General features: G+C 36.1%; 1 protein-coding gene across 5 annotated transcripts in view; it reads left to right on the top strand.

Moving 5' to 3' along the window:
- The window catches only part of LOC128016516 (transcriptional enhancer factor TEF-1-like), a 71,398-nt gene that overhangs the window by 1,466 nt on the left and 51,137 nt on the right, over positions 1-18,795 (top strand). For all 5 annotated transcript variants that reach the window (XM_052601068.1, XM_052601070.1, XM_052601069.1 and 2 more), the window contains one exon: positions 17,783-18,035. In XM_052601068.1, the coding sequence (XP_052457028.1) occupies positions 17,888-18,035 (148 nt within the window). In that variant the 5' untranslated portion in view covers positions 17,783-17,887. The remainder of the gene's footprint in view (positions 1-17,782; positions 18,036-18,795) is intronic.

Genomic DNA, 18,795 nt, shown 5'->3' with positions numbered 1-18,795 from the left:
CCAAAAATAAACCGAGCTGTGAGTTTCACTTTTAGGTGATACATTCTATATGATCAAGCTAATTATGATTCATCCATTATACAGCCATGCTGTTATTACTATTGTAATAAAACTGTAACTTAGTATTAATCACCAGAAAAAGCTTGTGAAAGCTTCCTGAAATTAAAGCCCTAATGATTTATTACAGCTTTAAATTTAGAAACGCATTTTAGTGGAAACTAGAAAACAGATGAGCATTTTTTAGTCACAACCTGCAGGTCATTTGACTTTTTTGGACAAATTCAGATGTCATTTTGAATGAAAATGGAGTTCATTACATACAAAATTGAGTAGAAATGACAGAAATGATTGCGAATGGATAGAAACAAACTGATTGCAGCGCACGTAGAAATAGGTACAGGTGTCCGCTGCACTTTTTCACATTTTACAGTGTACAATAAAGAGCATACTATGTATTTATTGTCTTTCTAATGCAAAAGCTTTAAAAGCGCAGCCCCTAACTGTTCTGGACTTTAATACTTAACAGGAAGCAAGTGCCTCTGTTGTGTCTTTTTGTGAAAATGCCTCTTTCCTTGTAGTTAATTATTGTCTTATATTTCACATTTGCCCTTTATGTAAAGAAGGGTCTGAGTAACACAATGTGTTGTTTGTGTCCTCTAACTGGCCCATGATCATGTACTACAGTAAACAGATTGAATTCTAGCAGATGTAACCTCTGACATACAGTATCACAGCGATGAGAAGCAAATCTGCTCGTTGTGTAGAATTGGCATAGCAGTAAGTGCTTTGTGCTCAGTGTTACAGGGTGCACACGTAGACCTGTTGAACACACGCTTGACATTTTCAAGTGAGCGGATGAAACATTGTGTCATGTTAAATCCATCACTTAATGTCAAACACTTTTGATCAGATGGTTCGAAAATAGAGGAACCTTATCAAAAGTGCTCATTAGCTACATATATAAAAAGAAACCTTACATTCAGAGTACAAACATATTTTGATGCTATGACTAAATAGTTTCAAACTTAACCTTTACTTAATGTGCTTTTTGTTAGTTTATTGCTAATTTGTGTGTTTACTGGCTTGCCTGAGTGTAGTATTATTGTAAGTTATGTGTTGTTAGTGTGTGTTGTTAATATATTTATAATATATTATTATTTATTATGTCTATGAACAGCATTGATAGATGGATGCAGGCTGCCGGCGAGCTTCATATCATAAACAGTACTGCATCTTTCACATTTAGTGTAGATCTAAAATGTGAATTGAGTATGTGTTACATACAGTGGAGTTTTAAATAGTTACTTATTGCTCAAAACACAACCGAGAAAACTTCAATTGAAGCTGTTTGTTTAGCTTCTAAAAGAAGTGGGTTGCCCTTTTCAAAAAAGGGCGACAATCTCTGTTAAGGAAAATCGCATGTCACTGACCATAAATAATGAATTTGAACGAGGAGGGAAAAAACTGTAATTTCAGTACTTTCTGTTTCAGTGGTGCTCTCCGGTGTGGATCAGGAAGAAGGCAGTCTTTCAGTTGTGAAATGAGAAGAGAATAGATGCATTGCTCAGACATAGTGTATTGGGTTACCTCTGGGAATGAAGGATTGTGGGGGAACGGGAGCGCACAGAGAGAACCTATTGTTTTTCCTGTTGCTGAGCCGGGGAGGAGTGTGTGTGTGTGTGAGGATGTTGAATTGTAGAAGGCAAACAGTGTTGCGCTCAAGCAGACATCTGGTTTAGACCCTTTCTGCACCTGTAAGAGAGAAAAAAAATGCAAATATGAACGTTTGCTCTCACGTTTACTGCTCTGGGAATCCAAGCTGATGCTGTGCCCGTTATGCCATTACTATTGTCATGCCAGCGACAGACGGCAGCGGCCGTGGCACCATATGGCCCCCGTATGCTTCAGATAAGTTATCTGTTCACTTTAGCTTATCAATGGCATTTTAAATCGCTTCATATTTGAGTCACCAAGTTTCTGTTGACTGCCATCAAATTGTTCGTAAGAAGTTTCTTTGAAAAGGATGAATGATCAAAAAGTCGAACCGAAGTCAGATAATATTCTAGTCTCACTGACATCCTGCATGCTAAACAATAGCATTTCCTCTGTCTTGATTTTTCATGTTCCCCATGTGGGATGTTTGCTAACAGTCCGTTTTAAAATTTGTGCACTGATGGAAATCAGATGGAATATATGTAGTATATGCAAGTTCAATATTTTTAGTATCACTGCTATCAGAATCTACTTATGGTTTCTAAAAGCCTATGGTCGATCCATTTTTGTACTGACAAGACCCCCCGCTTGAAACATTGCATCATTCTAGTGAATCATTTGAAGAGTTGCTCTGAATAATGTCCGAACGAGCGGTTTTCTTGAATTAAATCCTGGCACATTAAGAACAAGCAATAGGTGTTCAGAAATGCACTCGGCCTCGCTAGGCGTATGTTGATGTTTTTATTGACTGCATGTGATTTATGTTCACCCGGCGGGGAACGTGAAACAAATAGGTTTATAATGGCGACACACTATGAAATAGGGTTTACCACTACAAGGCTACAACAGATATGAATGAACCGCACAAAAGTGCCTTTGCCACTTCTAGAAGCAGCTAACTCACTTTGCTGTGCTCTGTGGTCAGGGGTAATGTGAACTACTAAACTCTGCTGGGAGACAGACCAACACAAACAGCCACGTCCTGTGTGTTTTACTCTTCATAGGCATCATTTCCTATTAGAATCTGTCTGTGGTCGAACAGGAACTAAGATTATCACCGGGAGGGGGAGAAAAATCAAAGCCATGGAAAATATGAAGGTCCTTGGAAGGTCCTGCTTTTAAAGATTTTATTTTAAATTATAGCAGGTGAACGTTAAGATGGAATTCCGTATTCTGTAATATATTTAGTGAATACAAGGATTTAGTGCATACAAGGATGTTGCATTTTGCAACAATATTCTTGTCTCTCTTCTTAGTAGTAATGGAAACAGCTGTTTTAAATGAAGAGCTTGATCAGATGCTGTTTTGTTTTCAAACCCAAGCATTAGTCACTCTTTCCTGATGGATGAACTCAGTAGATGTTTTTATGATCTCTGGATGGACCCTCCATTTTTGTTTGTAACACAATGCAATGTTTTGTAGAAAATAAATCACATACATTGGATGGAGAAAAGAGAAAATGTGTCATAATGGTTGAATGTTGGTTATTAACATCAAACTTACCAATGATTTACAGCTCGCTACCGCAAGCATCAAACCCGCAGATGCTACAGTGACATTTTAAAACTAATCAACGCCCATCATGTATCTTTCACTGTTCACTCAATTCACTTAATTCACTTTCACACTAATGTTTAAATTGAGTTATTGCTGCCACTCTGTTTTTAATGTTTCAGTGCTGGAATTGTTTATATTCATTCACATTAACTGATTTAAGTTGCATTTGTGTAAAATAAACTGCCATTGCCCCTGGTTTTGTCAGACTATACCTGGAAGTATTTTCCACTATCAGGGCTGAGTTTCCCAAAAGCTTTGTAAGCCTAAGAAGTTCGTAAAAATTATCGACTGATCTTAATATTACGGTCTGTTTCCCAAAAGCATCATAACTTAAGTAGCACTTGAAAATCATCGTAGATCTACGGCTGCTCTGGAGTAATCGTAAAGGCCTAAATACATTGTAAAAAGACAGAATTATGCAGTCACCTGCAGTTTGGTATGTCAATGACTTGCTGAAGTGCACGAAAAACAGTTATGTATTAGACCAGGAAATAACATCTCTCTCTCTCTCTCTCTCCATACTGTATATAAAGTATATTATTATGTAATAATATTATACACTATAATATAATATAATATTGTATTGTATTATAGTTATTATATCTATTATATTAAGAGCCATTCTATAAGGTGACATTTCAGCACTTGACAAACAGATAGCGAGGCCTAAATAGCACTTAAAGCTCAGATATGTGCAATTGCTTTACGTGCATTTTTGGGAAGCGCAAGTGAAACAATAATGAACGATCATAGAATTACTCGTACAAAACATTCTTAAGTGATAAGATCAATCATTATCGGGAAACCCGGCCCAGGCTGGTTTACTTTTCCATCAGTTTTATCACAAATACTTTTTTTTTGTGTTTGTAGGGAGCCGTATCTGTTATCGGCGAGAATCATAAAGTTAAACACCACAGCACTAAAAGAACCCACAAAAGCGAAAATACCAAATACCACAATACCAAACACTACAATTTAAGTAAGTAATCCAAATATTTAATGTTTCTTAATATTTGATACCACACGAAAATTAATGCTTAAAACACTTAAATAAAGTTAAATATGAATATAGCACTTAATATATTAAAATAATGCAATGGTATAATAACAACAAAATGGTATATACATTTTTTTATAAATTATTCTAAAAAAGATAGTACATGTATTTCTGTATTTCTCAAAATAAACACATTTTTAAATAAATTATTCAAGGAAACATTTAGTACTTTAAAACAAAAACAAAAAATATTTTTCAAAAGTTGTTTTTAATGAACTTAAAACATAATCTTTCTACTTCAAAAAGTCATATTTTAATATAGTGTGTCACTCGCTGTTTTTATGTTTACTGATCTAACGGAGGTTAAATCGAATGATCATTTGCTACTTTCAAAAAATAAATAAATTGTGGTTATTTAATATTGTGTTACAAACCAAAACTGGTAGCCTGGAGTCTGAGCACGACCCGCTGTAAATTGATTCTCCAAGGGAATAACTGAGTGTGGTCTGCTGTTTAGTTGTAACAACAAGCCCTTAAAGAAGCTGAGGTAAATTGCCACCAAATGAAAAGCTGGTTCTCAGCCGCTGACGTCATGTGAGTAAATGTGCTTCAGGACAACTGCCATAAAATGACTGCCAACCACGGAGCGTACTTTGGTCCTGACGACCATTTCTGCAAGCACTGTTTGTGTTTTGCCCCCCGCTGATAATATACATTATTTTTTTAAATATAAATTTGGACTTGGCCTATCAGCTGTGGTAGGGATTATGATGCACTAATATGCTTTGGAGTGATTTGTACATTTAAAACACTGAGACCAGTTTAGTTTGAAGTTTAATTGTTGCATGATTTTGGAGTGTTCTCCGAGTAAACATTCCTAGTAGAAGAGATTTTCGGTGAATTCAAGAGCATTTTTTTGCTTGTTGTTAAAACTGAAACGACGAGCAAGACAAGTTCCAGCACTTCAAAGTTATAGCCTTGTAATTCAAACCAGATGGAGGGCTTAGTCAGTTCAGAGGAAGAAATTAATGTTGATAGAAATGGCAAACAGCAGTTATTCTGAAGAACGTATGGTTTACATCTAATGATATTGTGCCATTCAGCCATCTTTGGCGCACCAAAATGTTATATGTTCTTATTCAAGCAAGTTTTTCCATGACCAGACACATGTAAAAAGCAATCTCTGATCCATGAATCATTAGATGAGTCAGTTCCTGAAACCGCCATAAACCTCCAAGTTCTTGGCCACAGCTGAAAGCAGGAAATCCAGGCTTCAATAACTTCCTTTCCCAGAGCTGGCCACGCTAGTGGTTAGAGCACCCTGTTCCTTGCTAGCAATAGGAAGATGTACGCCTGTGGAACAAAGACACTCAGTCACTTCATTTACTGAAACTGTTTATAATTTGTGGCCTGTATTCAAATGTCTAGCGTCCAGGATCTCTGGCACCGTATTCTGGTCTCCTCCATCGTAATAAATCCCTAGCAGGCCTTTCATTAATTCCTGCTGTATTGTTATCATGAGCGGCGGAGCCCGGGCAGATTCCCTCTGCCCTGGAGCTGGCCTGGATTTACAGGGAAAAGATACAGACTTTAAGCTACCTCTGGACATTAGTATGCAAAGTGGGCATGCTCATTGAGTTTGAAATCTTGCTATAGTGGGGCTTTAAGCTTTGTAAACATCATTTAACCTCTCCAATGCCTTATGCAAATACTAAATTACAGGGTTTTTATATAAAGGTTACAGTTGCTGGAAACATTTACTATGGTATTCATCCATTGATTTAAAGGTGAAGTTCATCATTTTTATATTAAAGGGATATTCCATCCAAAATGGTTTTCTTCCTTGGAACATAAAAGAAGATATTTTGAGAAATGGCTCAATATCTCAAGCCAATGGGTTTCAATGTTGTTTGGTTCCCAAGATTCTTCAGATTTCTTCACTGTAAACCCTAAGAACTTCACAGAACTCAAAAAATATTTTGTTACAGATTACACAAAAACATTTAAGTGATGTTTTTAATTTTTTTAAGTTTAAATAAAATAAAAAATTAAATTTCCAGTTGCCTTAAATTAACTCAGTTATCTTATAAATATTGATATTTCTCAACTTATAATTAGGGAGTAATACACTAATTACACAATTTTCTCTATTTTTCAACTCATAATACGTGGGAAATACACTCAAATTTAGTCTTTTGCTGTCCATCCTCAGCCTGACCACAGGCTCTACTCTTCACCACAACGGTAACACTACAAAACCAACATAACAGAAAACTTTGTAAATTCTAACACAACATTTAAGTACTAACTTATGTCCCTCTATGTTAATCTTGTGTAAAAACACACAAAATAACACTTCATTTCTACATTTATATTCCTTGTTTTCTGATGCAATGAATGCTGGGAACTAGAAAACACAATCATTTTAAGTTGACCTTACTTACAACAAAATTTAGAGTTTACAGGACTTATTTAAATTAAGTCCAATGAACTTTCATTATTATTTGAGTGCAATTAACTAATTTCGTTTGATTAATTTCACTGTTCGGTTTGTTTTCTAAAAAAAAAAAAAAGGCATACAAGTTTGGAACTACACAAGGGTGAGTAAATGACGACAGTGTTCTCTTTTGTTTTATAGAGACACATTAAATAAAGCATTTGTGTAAAAACTGACCTTGTGATGCTTTTTAAACAGTTTGTTTGAGCTGCTCAACATGTCTACCTCTGGCTCAGCCAGTGGCATGAGTGTGGGGTGGGACTCCCTGTTTAGCGAACAATGGCAGACTGAATAAGTTTCTGCAGTACAGTTAGTGGCTCACCACTAGCAAACTAATTACACATTTGAGCTTATAAGGTTTAAACTTGAATCTAAAAACAGTCAAGTAAAGCTATAAATACATTGGAAAAAGGTCTAACCTAATGGTCTAACCTAATTTGAAAGGCTGATTTAAAAATAAAATTTTGGACTTTATTTTTTAATTTTGCAGTGTTGGTTTATGCTGAATATACTAAAGAGCCTCAGTATTTATATTATAACAGTATAAGCTAAAAGACTGTGATTTATATGTAGTATTACACTTGGAATGTCATAATATAGTTTTTAAAACATTTACATTATAGAAATTATTCTGAAAAATATTAACCTAAAAAATATTGCTAAACATTACTGAATCAACCTAAATACAACAAAGGGACATTGATTTTAATGGCGCCTTAAAGAAATTACTCAAAAATGAAAATTGTCATCATTTACTCACCCTCAAGTTGTTCCAAACCTGTATGAGTTTGTTTCTAGTGTGGAATATAAAACGAAGACATTTAGAAGAATTGTGGTTACCAAAACGTTGCTGGGAGCCATTGATTTCCACAAGAAGGAAAAATACTACGGAAGTCAACATGTTTTAAACATTCTTCAAAATATCTTTTGTGTGCTACAAACAAAAGAAATTCATATATGTTTGCAAAATGAGGGTTAGTAAATGATGACAGAATTTTCATTTTTAGGTGAACTATCCCTTTAAGGAAACTCGTATCAGAGGTTCTAAGAAACGTTAACATTTTGTAATATGGTCACGATTATTTTTCAGTTAACTTTTTTGAAGCGATACTCTTTCAAAACATTATTTTTAATTAGCTTTGCTCAAGCTGACCATCCGGGCGGTTTTACTAGCATGTTAGTGGAGAGCCCTGTGGATGGGTCTCATCTGGTCTCCACTGCTCATGAAGCACCAATAAACACTAGTGCATCCCTTTGCTGATGGATGACAAACAAACAGTGTATCAGAAAATGCCATGTGACCTTTCCGCCATTAGTGCTATGGTGGGAAGAAGTGATTTATGACAGATGGAGGTGCACTCCAAACAGACGCTGTCTTTGACATGCTGGGACTTGTGAAATGCAGATGGCCTCTCTGCTCATCACTGCCATTTCATTCTTCATGCCTCACCGCATGTCGCTCGGCCCGTGTCCTCGGCTCTAGCCGGGAAATCTCTCTTTACTCACAGCTTTTATTACTTGATTTAATCAACTATTTCCACACTTGCTTAACATCTACACAAGTTGGGATGGTGGAATTTGGTTCATATTGTGATACACAACTAATGCATTCTAAAGAAGCATGGATAAGGCCAACAATACTGAAGTAGAACTGAACTCTTCAACCCTCTAGGCGCAATAGAATCGCCATTTACTAGTACATTTTTTTTTAGTTTACTTGCAAATAAATAAATAAATACACTACACACACCAACCAACCCCCCCTCCTCCCCCCCACCCACACACACACACATATATATAAATATCAGTGCTAAACACACTGGCTCACACACTTGTGAGTAAAATCAATTTATTAGCCAATAGCAAATGAGAGACATCATTAAGTTAGACAGAGTGAAAATTGTAATCGCATATGTGAGTGAATTATTTGCAATGTAGAGGGTTGACTTTTTATTTTTTGAGGCTGTTCTACAGTATTTTAAGAAATGCATTAAGTGCTACTTATGTTCAAGTGCTACTTAAGTTCAATGCTTTTGGAAAACAGACCGTAATATTAAGATCAGTTGTATGATCGTTTTTACGAACTTCTTAGGCTTACAAAACGTTTGGGAAATGCATCCCTGATTGTTGTCTATTTTGGAACAAAAAAAAGAGCAGAATTCGGTCATTTCCATGCAATCTAATTTACATTGTTTATCCTTGATAATTATATTGATGTCTATTCAAAACTGCTCCATCAATTTTTTTTCTCGTAATATGGGCATAACAAAGTTGCACAAATAAGATTAAAGCTTAAATTTCGATATGTTTCTCACACAAAAAACTTGGAATGTAGTGCACAAGTGGTTGGACTACTTTTCAGTATAATTTTTTGGTCACCATTCACTTTGAATGGAATTAAGCATGAATTTATATTCTTTAAAACAATGAAAGAACAAAAATCATATGGGTTTGGAATGACATGAGGGTGGGTAAATTATTAAAAAAATATTCATGTTTGTGTAAACTATTACTTTGAGCCTCAGGCAGGAAAACGGACTAATGTTTCTGCCCTTCCATGTGCCATCGATGTGATGGGCCAAACATTGCACATGATTGTGGTGCATTGGAGGCAGGTGGAGAAAGTTGTTTTGACAGCCCCTGTAAATCAATCCAGAACTCCGGCCAGCAGAAATTGATCCCAGAGCGGCCTGTAGTTGCAGCACCGGGCGGTAAGCTTCGGGCCTCAGGTTTGAGTTGGATGCTATCAGACGGTTTCACCGCATCTAACCCCATCGGTTTAAAGAGGCATTAAATAAACGCTTGGGTCTTGCCAGCAGGAGAGCGCCAGTGGCCATCCACTCCACTGGACCTTTGCTGTCTGCTTTAGGAGATTGGTCGTGAGAGACTCAATCATTGATTCATCAGCGTTCTGGGACTTTAGATTTATTCATGGAACCAGCAGAAAGATCCAGTACAAAACAGATCAATTGATTTCCTCTTTCCGTGCAAACAGAGATTCTTGGAGAGTTCATAGACTTGGGCAAAACTCGAAAAGCCTTCCTAATGATGTTTAGATACTTGTTTAATTTAAAAAAATATATTTTAAAAACAAATAAGGAAAGTTTAAATATTAAAAGAAAGGAATATCGCAAGACCTAGTAAGTTATATGCAACAAAAAAACTGATAATTGGCTGACAAGGCATTTTGATTAAGCATTTTTTATTTAATTTCAGTCATTGTAGACTTTGGTTTCTATGAAAATATGTTATTATGCAAACAATGTTAATGAAATCTGAATGGTCCTTTTCAATTTCAACTTAAAAATTAGTAAAATTGTCTCTCAAGGTTCATGCGTTGTACTAAAGTCGTTTCAAACATTCCAGCGATAATGAATTTGTTAGGAGGACGGATGCGGAGCGTGGAATCTCAGTTATGTCTCGCAGCTATGAATATGCATAATTTGATGCTGCTTGTTCCAAACAAGCATACTTTGAAATACTTCAGACATTGCTGAAATAATTCCCCATAGCAAATAATTGACAATATGAGGTATTTAGTAATTATATGGTAATTATAGTTCTTCATTCAGAGGCCATAACTACCGTGGGTCATTATGGGGTCAGTGAAAGTCGTTCAGCGAACCATTATTGCACCTTCAGAGATAACAGCACAAAAGAAGTCCGCACGGAAAATTACATTTCAGACCTCTCGTCTTCTATTTCATTACCTCGGCCCTGTGCGATGGCTGAAATTGGTTCTCTTCATTTAGGGAGTCAAATTCCTGCTTAGCTAGAACCTGAGTGGTTTATGTAATCTGTCGATAAGTGTCATCTCCCATCATGCCGTGTCACAGCCACGGGCCGCTCTCACCATGGCATTCACTTGTTGCCTGCTTCCTCCTTTATCTCGCTAATAAGACCATTTCCATGGTGCTGGAGACGGGCAGATAGGAACATGCAATTATTTGTTAAGGCTGCAACTGTTTCTACAGGTGACATTCCTGCCTCTTAGAAGCTGTGATAATTAGTGTTCTAACAGGCTTTGGCACACTAGACTTTGACTTTAACAGACTTGTGACCAGATGCAGAGATGGAAGCCGTCCTCACTAAAGTTAGTGGAGAGCCACTTATCGCGCACCCGTTCGGTGCTGTTGCTTTCGCCTAGTTCAAGTTCAAGTTCAAAGTAAGATGCTCAAAAACGACATAGTTTCAAAGTTGACTAATTTGCGGGCTGCCCAACTTACTATTTGACTTGGTTTTGTTCTGAATTTATCAGTGAAATTTACTGATTGTAGCAACTGCATGTTTTCACTTTTTAATCAGCAATCAAAAGTCAGATTTCAATTAATTTCAGTTTTCAATTAATTAATTTAGTAGGTCTTACTATATGTCAGCAATTTCTTTTTCTTTAAAAAGTATTTCCTAATACATTGGAAAAAAATAAAAAATCTAATTTCTAATCTAAAATCTCTTTATCTCTTTCAATCTCTTTATTTTTAATTTTTCAGATTTTTATGTTTTTTATTCTTATGTTTTTATCATTTTCTTTCTTTACTTTTTTTTAAATATCTATTTGGCTTTAATTTTTTTTATTTCAAATAAAAAAATATATATATATTTTTAGTGTAATTCTTCCATGGAATATTTATTTTCAGTTTAATCAGTTTAAGAAAAAAAAAGATATATTTTTTAATAGTTTTAGTTCTAGCTATCTTGAAGAGCAAAAAAGCAATAACATTTACTAATGCTGAAATTAAATGAAATTTTTTTGGAGATAATAAAACTAGAATTTAAGACTATCAGCTCTTTACAGACCTGTTTATTAAATACCATTTAATATATTTGTATAGAACTTTAGAATTTATATTCCAAAGCAGCTTTATTGTGATTAGTGGCTTGCAATTCCCAGCAAGCATCCCACAAGAAAAACTCCCTCATGTTTGGGTTTGCTTGGAAACAGCATCATCCACAGAATTACATAGAAAGCTTTGCAGATTTCCACAGAATTCAAAAGCTCGCTATTAACAATAATTCTACATGTCCATTACCCCTTGCATGTTCGAAATATATTTTAGATGACTATATAATGCTTTTTCTAATGATATTGTAGTCCTCTCAACCTCATTCAATGTATATTAGCAGATTTAAATTCCTTCCGCATGAAAAAAAAAAAAAAACAATCCAGATCCATGTTTCTCTAGTCTAAACTTTTACACAGTTCGCCTGTATATTATAATTACTCAAAATAGTTTGATATAATGATGACAAGTTAATGAACATGCAAATGGGTGTATTAAACATTGTGAAATGTTTCAAATGGCCATAGCGCATGAAGCATGATGCCTTACAAGACTTGGAGCAGAGCCCACACCACTACAATAAGAGATGTGCAAACACAAATATGCTATTGAAATGCAAATTCCCACCACAAAAGAAGAACCCCTTAAAGAGCGCATTCATAAACCTTATTTGAGATTCCTAACCGATATATGAAAAAGCATAAGAATTATGTTAATAATGTAATATATTCATTATATCGCAGCAGAAAAGCATCAAATCTATGTACTCACAGTAGTTACTGTGCACATTTATACAGTACTTCACTAATAACTTGTTCACCCACACGTGACTCTCTTTGCCTGGTTTTAAATAATCAGAATAATTGGAGCATGCAGGCATGTGTTAACTTTATTGACAATGTTGAAACGCCTCCACATACATGTTCAAAACTCTCGGTGTCACCTCTCATACGTTTCCTCTCTTCAGTATCCTGTTGTGAGAGAGACTACAGTATATAATGGCATCAAGTTGTGAGGGAGGCATGTTCAGGCACATCCTGGCTCAGGTCTGCTGGTCTATTATCAGCATCACACACATATAATGCAACACAAATGTGCTGACACATTTGAGCACCCAGACACAAAGCTTGCACGCATAGACACACACATGCATGCATAGAGATGTATAGAAGTGAACGAGCCTCTAATGTGTGCAGAAGGTTAACAGTGTTTGGTTTAGTGCCTCAGGCCAGTACAGGGAATTACAGCTTGTTTGGCAGCTGCTGTATAATGTATGAAGAATTAAAAATAACAGTCAATCCTGTAGGAAACTGTGAGCTCGTATGATCACAATCATGATTATTCATATCACACAGGTTTTGAACATTGTATTTTCTCCTAAAGATCTTTTTATATAGCTTCAGCAAGATGAATACAAAATATAGACATTCAGATGAAAGATGATGTTATTTAAAATATTTTTATATGTGATATACTTTGTTCTGTGAATTAATTTGGGTCTGGGGAAGAAAATTAGGTTTGTAAGATATTCAAAGGAAAATGAGTGAAAAGGTTTTTTGCTTTAAGGTATTATGTGTGAGCGTGCCCTCTGAGCAACTTGCAGGTGCTCACATTGTTTAAGCACAGAGTAGCACTTGTTTCTCCATTATAGTGCAATTTTTAATGAATCAAAATGGAGAGGCTTCTAGCTACATTCTTATTCACTCTTGCCAAAATGCATTCGTCAAGGCTTTTTGGCTGTTTGTGTGTCTTTGAGCTGCTGCGCCATAAGGAAAAATCACTTTGCCTTTCTTTCTGTAGTCTTTGCGGTAGTTTAGTTGTTTCATTAGGTAAGCAAAGTGTCAGTTCCAAGTCTATATTAAAAATGTAACTATACCAGTCACTCATTTGTATAAAGGTTTTGTCATAACGGCTGCATGTGCGAATCAAATTAACTTCATGGTCAAAATGTGCTCTTGCGGAGTTATTAATACATTACATATACATTATACAGTATTATAATGCTTTATATACATTTCAAAATAAATATTCATTTTCAAATATTTAAACTCATTTGTAGCATACAATAAATTCATTTTAGTTTTAAATAATTATCAATATATCAATATCACCAGATTTAATATTGGCACACCCTTAATGCTGATAAAAAAACTGTGATAAAAAAGTGATAGAAAAAGTGTACAGAAAAAAACTGTGAAACTAATTTAAATGCGAATTCCAACAGTATTAAGTCTGTTTTAAAGTAGTATGTTTAATAATCATGCGTGCCATTAAGTTAAAAATTTTTGAAAAAATTTGAGTGCAATACGTGAAGGCTACAAAACATTGTTTTCATTTAATTGAATTGAATTTTTTTTTATCAGTATTTCACTTTTTTGAATAAAGCAGCTTCTTCAGTAGCATATTAATTTTTTTCTTTGGTGTCTAGTATTGTGAAATTTCACTGGTTTTAATAATATCAACTTTTTAGATTTTAGTATTGTGACAGCATTAGTTTAGATAATATTAAAGTGTAAGAATTACTTTCTTTGTTCATAATTCTTTTGAAATGTATGTCTGTTTCTCTCACGTGTAAATTTAATAAGCTCCCTCCTAGAAGCAAAGAAATGGTCCCATTTACTACTGACATTTAACTACTGTTTGTGTCTATTTAGAAAAGACATGTAAGAACTTACAGTTCGCTGTGAAATTTTTCAGAGAGCACACACCATAAGACGGAGACCTGATAGAGTTGTCTTCTTAAATATTGTTCACTTTTATAGCAAGTATTTTGTTTTCCTCTTAGAGCACCGTAAGACTTGCAATGGATTTTCTTGGTCCCATCTGATGAATGACTTTATTATCAATCGCAGGGGAAATGCTTAAAGATAAAATCCTGCTTTAATCAAACTCCCATTTTTTGTGCATGTTGAAGTAATCCAATAATGCAGTGCTCTCGAACTAGGCGGAAATTATCATTATCTTTTAGGCAGCATTGATCTGGGCCTCCCATGAGAGATGTTGCATGAAATAGTGGCAGAGGTGAATCAGTTACGATGATGTATCGAAGGCTAAATGATCATCGAGGGACTTTAGCAATGGAGCATGATTAGGCTGTTTTTAGGCTATTGATTTTTTTCTTTAACACTTGTTTTTGAAAATGCATGTCCATTTCAAAATTGATCTGCTACAGCAAACACTGCTTGTTTTTAATTGTTTTTTAAATGTAAAAGATACAACCCATGGCCTGATCTCTAACATTTAACCCAACCATATGACCCAGTCCAGCGACTGTTTCTCTTCACTAAAGAGAGTCTGCCTATCTAGAACCAGCTACTACACTTTCCATTACCATCAAAGGCAGAATAACCTCCAATTAATGTAAGTGGAAATGTAAATTCAGAGTAGATCCATTTGGTCTGATGATAGAACTCAGAGCAATGAGTGGTTAGAAATTGCCATGGTGTAGTATTATTCTGAGCATCCATCTCATGCAGTTTAAGCTTGGCATTCATCTTGTGCAAATTAAACTTTAATTGCTAGCACATTTTACTACCAAGGCTTAAATAATCTTTTGAAAATATGGTCATTGCCTAAACGATGTGTGATTTAAAATAGACAAATGACTGTACTTTATCGGTAGGCTTTGTAATATTATCAAAAATGCTTTATTTTGAATATTGACTGTGTTTTTTTATACACTAATTTTCCCAATATGTTATATTAAATGCATGTAATGCATAACGATTTGCTAAAGGTTGGCATGTGGCTATAATGTTGGTCGCTAATAAGTATGTGACTTTGTGTCATTGTTAAAGGTGCTAATGTTTCCACAAATACCAATTTGCTTGCTTAGTGTTCAGTAAAAGTACATTGTGTACTTTTATTCTGGCCTGTGAGTATGTAGTAATAAATTGTTAGCAATACAGCATTGGGACATACATTATTTAAATTGCTAGTAAATTTCACAAATTATAAGAAAATAAGCAACTAGTTAATATGACCGAATACGAATACAATACCGGATGGGAAGCTAGGGGCAGAACACACTTTAAATACACAGGAGCAAATGAACATAATTAATGATACAGCTGGAACTAAAATAACTAATCAGGTAACAGGAAAAATGAAGGACCAAATAAGGGCATATAAAATAATGGTCTGGAATTGGGAACTGCAGCCCTATCTTGATGCTGGTCTGGGGATAGAGCCATCTCTCGACTGTGGTCAGAGGATAGAGCTGATTGTGGAGGACCGAGGAGACGAGGAGATGCATGAGTTAACTCAAAAACACAGTCTTTAATCTTCCAAATACAATACCGAACAGGAAATGAGGGGCAGAGCACACTTTAAATACACAGGAGCAAATCAGGGAACAGGAAACAAGAAGGACCAAATAGGGGTATAAAAATAACATGGTGCACGTTGGGGGAGGAAAACACACATGGAATCTACCTGTTGAGATAGGATTGCTCATGTCACTTCGAAACCACACCCTCTTGTCACTGGTATTTTTCTATAGGGAAATCACACTCCATCAGGTGAAACTGACATGTTGAAACATTGGCCTTAGATCCCCCTAGGCCACGCGTGACCGAGGGATCCATGGCAGCCATTTTTCAAGAAGGCTTTCTGTTAGCATATGGGAGTCAGCACTGCCAGAACAGCCGAAGTAAACATGTTTATCTACGCTGAGCTCCTGAGCGTTCCCTTGAAACTGGCCATCTTTAAACAGTTTGTATATCTGACAGTTGGGGGAGAAAGCAGTTCCAGGATGAGGTACTGCACTGAACAACCACAATATGTTTGCAGCAGCGCTGGAAGTGATTACCAGTGTAGTTCATTATTCAGTTAGGTTGGGGGGGGGGCAAACCATTTAGTGGTCAAAAAGGGGAGGCTTTTTTCCCTCTCTCATCAGTCTGTGAGTCTGTTCTGCAGTGTCAGCATTCAGCACACAAACACGGAATTCAGTAAAAGCTCCCTCCACTCTCCCAGAGCGTTTTCCCCCCTTTTTTTTCCCAACAGCCTGCTCCCTTCCCCCCTCGTGAACTGACATTCTAGAAGAAACATATGCTGCTAGTCCCACATCACAACAGCTTGTGCTGGCTGAATGGAAGCATGCACGGAGAGAGGAAGCTGTCGGGAGGGTGGGGGAAGCGGTGGAGTGGCACACAGAGTAATGGGGGAAAGTCTCTAAGAATTAAAGTCCTCAGAGCTGTTGTGTGTTGGACATCCTCATCAGTTCATGTGAAGCTGGGTGGAGAATTGAACATTTTAAGAAGGAAATTGCATTCTCATGGTTTATGACCCCGGTTTGTGGGGTGATTTGGAGTAGTGGCCAAAACTCTCGTGGTCTTGAATATCTTTATTTTCATTTTAAAATATGTCAGATTAGTCACTTGTTCAGTCGCTTTTAAAAAAAAAAGTGACCTTAAGAAAGGCACACTTGGATTAAAAGATCTGCCAAATTACTACATATTGTACATAAGTTTTCTTAAGGCCATTTAAGTTTTTCCACTTCCTCTATGATTTTTATTTATTGATTTTTAATTAGATTTCACTATTGTATGTTGCTCAAGTTATAGCACATTACAGGAGACATTGCATTGCAGAACAGATGTTAGGTCATTATTTAATTCCTTGGGAATATGATTGCCCTTGATGTTGACAGGAAGGGGCAACTTGAGACCAGGCAGTTGGGTTTTATATTCTTCTTTCAACAGATGAGTTTTATGGTTTTTATGCAATTTTATGGAGATGCCAGGTGGTTTTAGGAAATGTTTGAAGGTTAATCCTTCTAGTCAGAAACATTTTCCTCAGGCAATTGGATTTCAGTTACAGTAATCTTAGATGGATGTCTTCAAAATTCATAGTCATAATTCTGCATACAAAAAGAAAACCTTAAAAGGAAAGGAGAGTAATTTAAGGACCACTACCTTCATTTTGTTATTCCCACTTTGACTTTTTAAGGAAAATAACAAATTCAGTGTCGCGGTGCTATGTAGTTAAAGCTGAAGTGTGTAATTTTTTCTTTGTTGTCTAATGCCAGTTCAATATGTAGAGACAACTATGAGTAACCCATTCACTGAATTCACCAAGGAGGGCTACCTATTTTAAACTGGGCTCTGTTTTTACGACCAGTGTCATGAACTGAGCATGATCCTACCACAAAACAATTGTATCACCTGATATCTCAGTGACACATATCTGTTCCAGAGAGAGTAACCACAACTAGTTTTTGTTTATTGTCACTTCCAGGATTCACCCTAGTCTGCTCCAGGCTTCGGCTTGGAGGTCCCAACCGCCACCATTGATCCCAGCAGCTGGAGTGGCAGTGAAAGCTCTGCCGAGGATATTGAGAGGATGAGTGACTCGGCAGACAAGCCCATTGACAATGATGCCGAGGGGGTGTGGAGTCCTGACATTGAGCAGAGCTTCCAGGAGGCACTGGCTATCTACCCGCCCTGTGGACGCCGCAAAATTATCCTCTCGGATGAGGGCAAGATGTATGGTAAGAGCTCTTTCAGACTGTTCCCTATAAGATACGGGCAAAATCAGTTTGTCTGTTTCAAGAGTAGAGAGAGAAATGCAAGGTGTATTTATAAAATGCCAAATAACACATTGCCCTTACCAGCTGCACATGCTGTATCTCTTTAATGGTCATCTAAGGGTTTGTCTGAAGCAGTCACAACCATTGATCACAACAGTTTGTCACTTAGGATCACTTGGTTTCCAATATTTGTTGAAGTGGGTGGTCCCAGACACAGTGCGATCTAGAAGGTCCAAAATCTTGCTCATCAATATTGACCCAGTAAAAAAAAAAAAAAATGAAGACAGGCATTCATTTTATTTTTATTATTTAGCAATATTGATATAATCACAAAGTTATGTGCCCTACAAATAAGCACAGAAAATTAATTTTTTTATCCTCATTTTAAATTAAAATTTTCAGGGTAGAAGAAATTGTAAAATTGTGCCCCTATTGGCAACAGGACATTTTCGTGTAGCTCAGTTGGTAGAGTAATGCATTATACGACTATATGTAATCATGTGATCATGAGTTCGATCCCAAAGAACGCATGTACTTATAAAATGTATATGATCTATAAATTATAATTTTGCATGATTTCTGTGAGAGGTAGGATTAGGGGTGGGGTTAGGTTCGAGCGAATAAGCCACCAAGTAAAATATGTACAAATTACTGTGAGATTGGTGAAAAAAGTCTACACATTCCATTTAAATATTATTATAGTGATTGGTAATGACGTTAT

Source organism: Carassius gibelio, chromosome A7 (assembly GCF_023724105.1).
Source record: "Carassius gibelio isolate Cgi1373 ecotype wild population from Czech Republic chromosome A7, carGib1.2-hapl.c, whole genome shotgun sequence".
Classification (NCBI taxonomy): domain Eukaryota; kingdom Metazoa; phylum Chordata; class Actinopteri; order Cypriniformes; family Cyprinidae; genus Carassius; species Carassius gibelio.
Note: the sequence above shows the minus strand (reverse complement) of the source record. Positions and strands in the feature narration are given on the sequence as shown.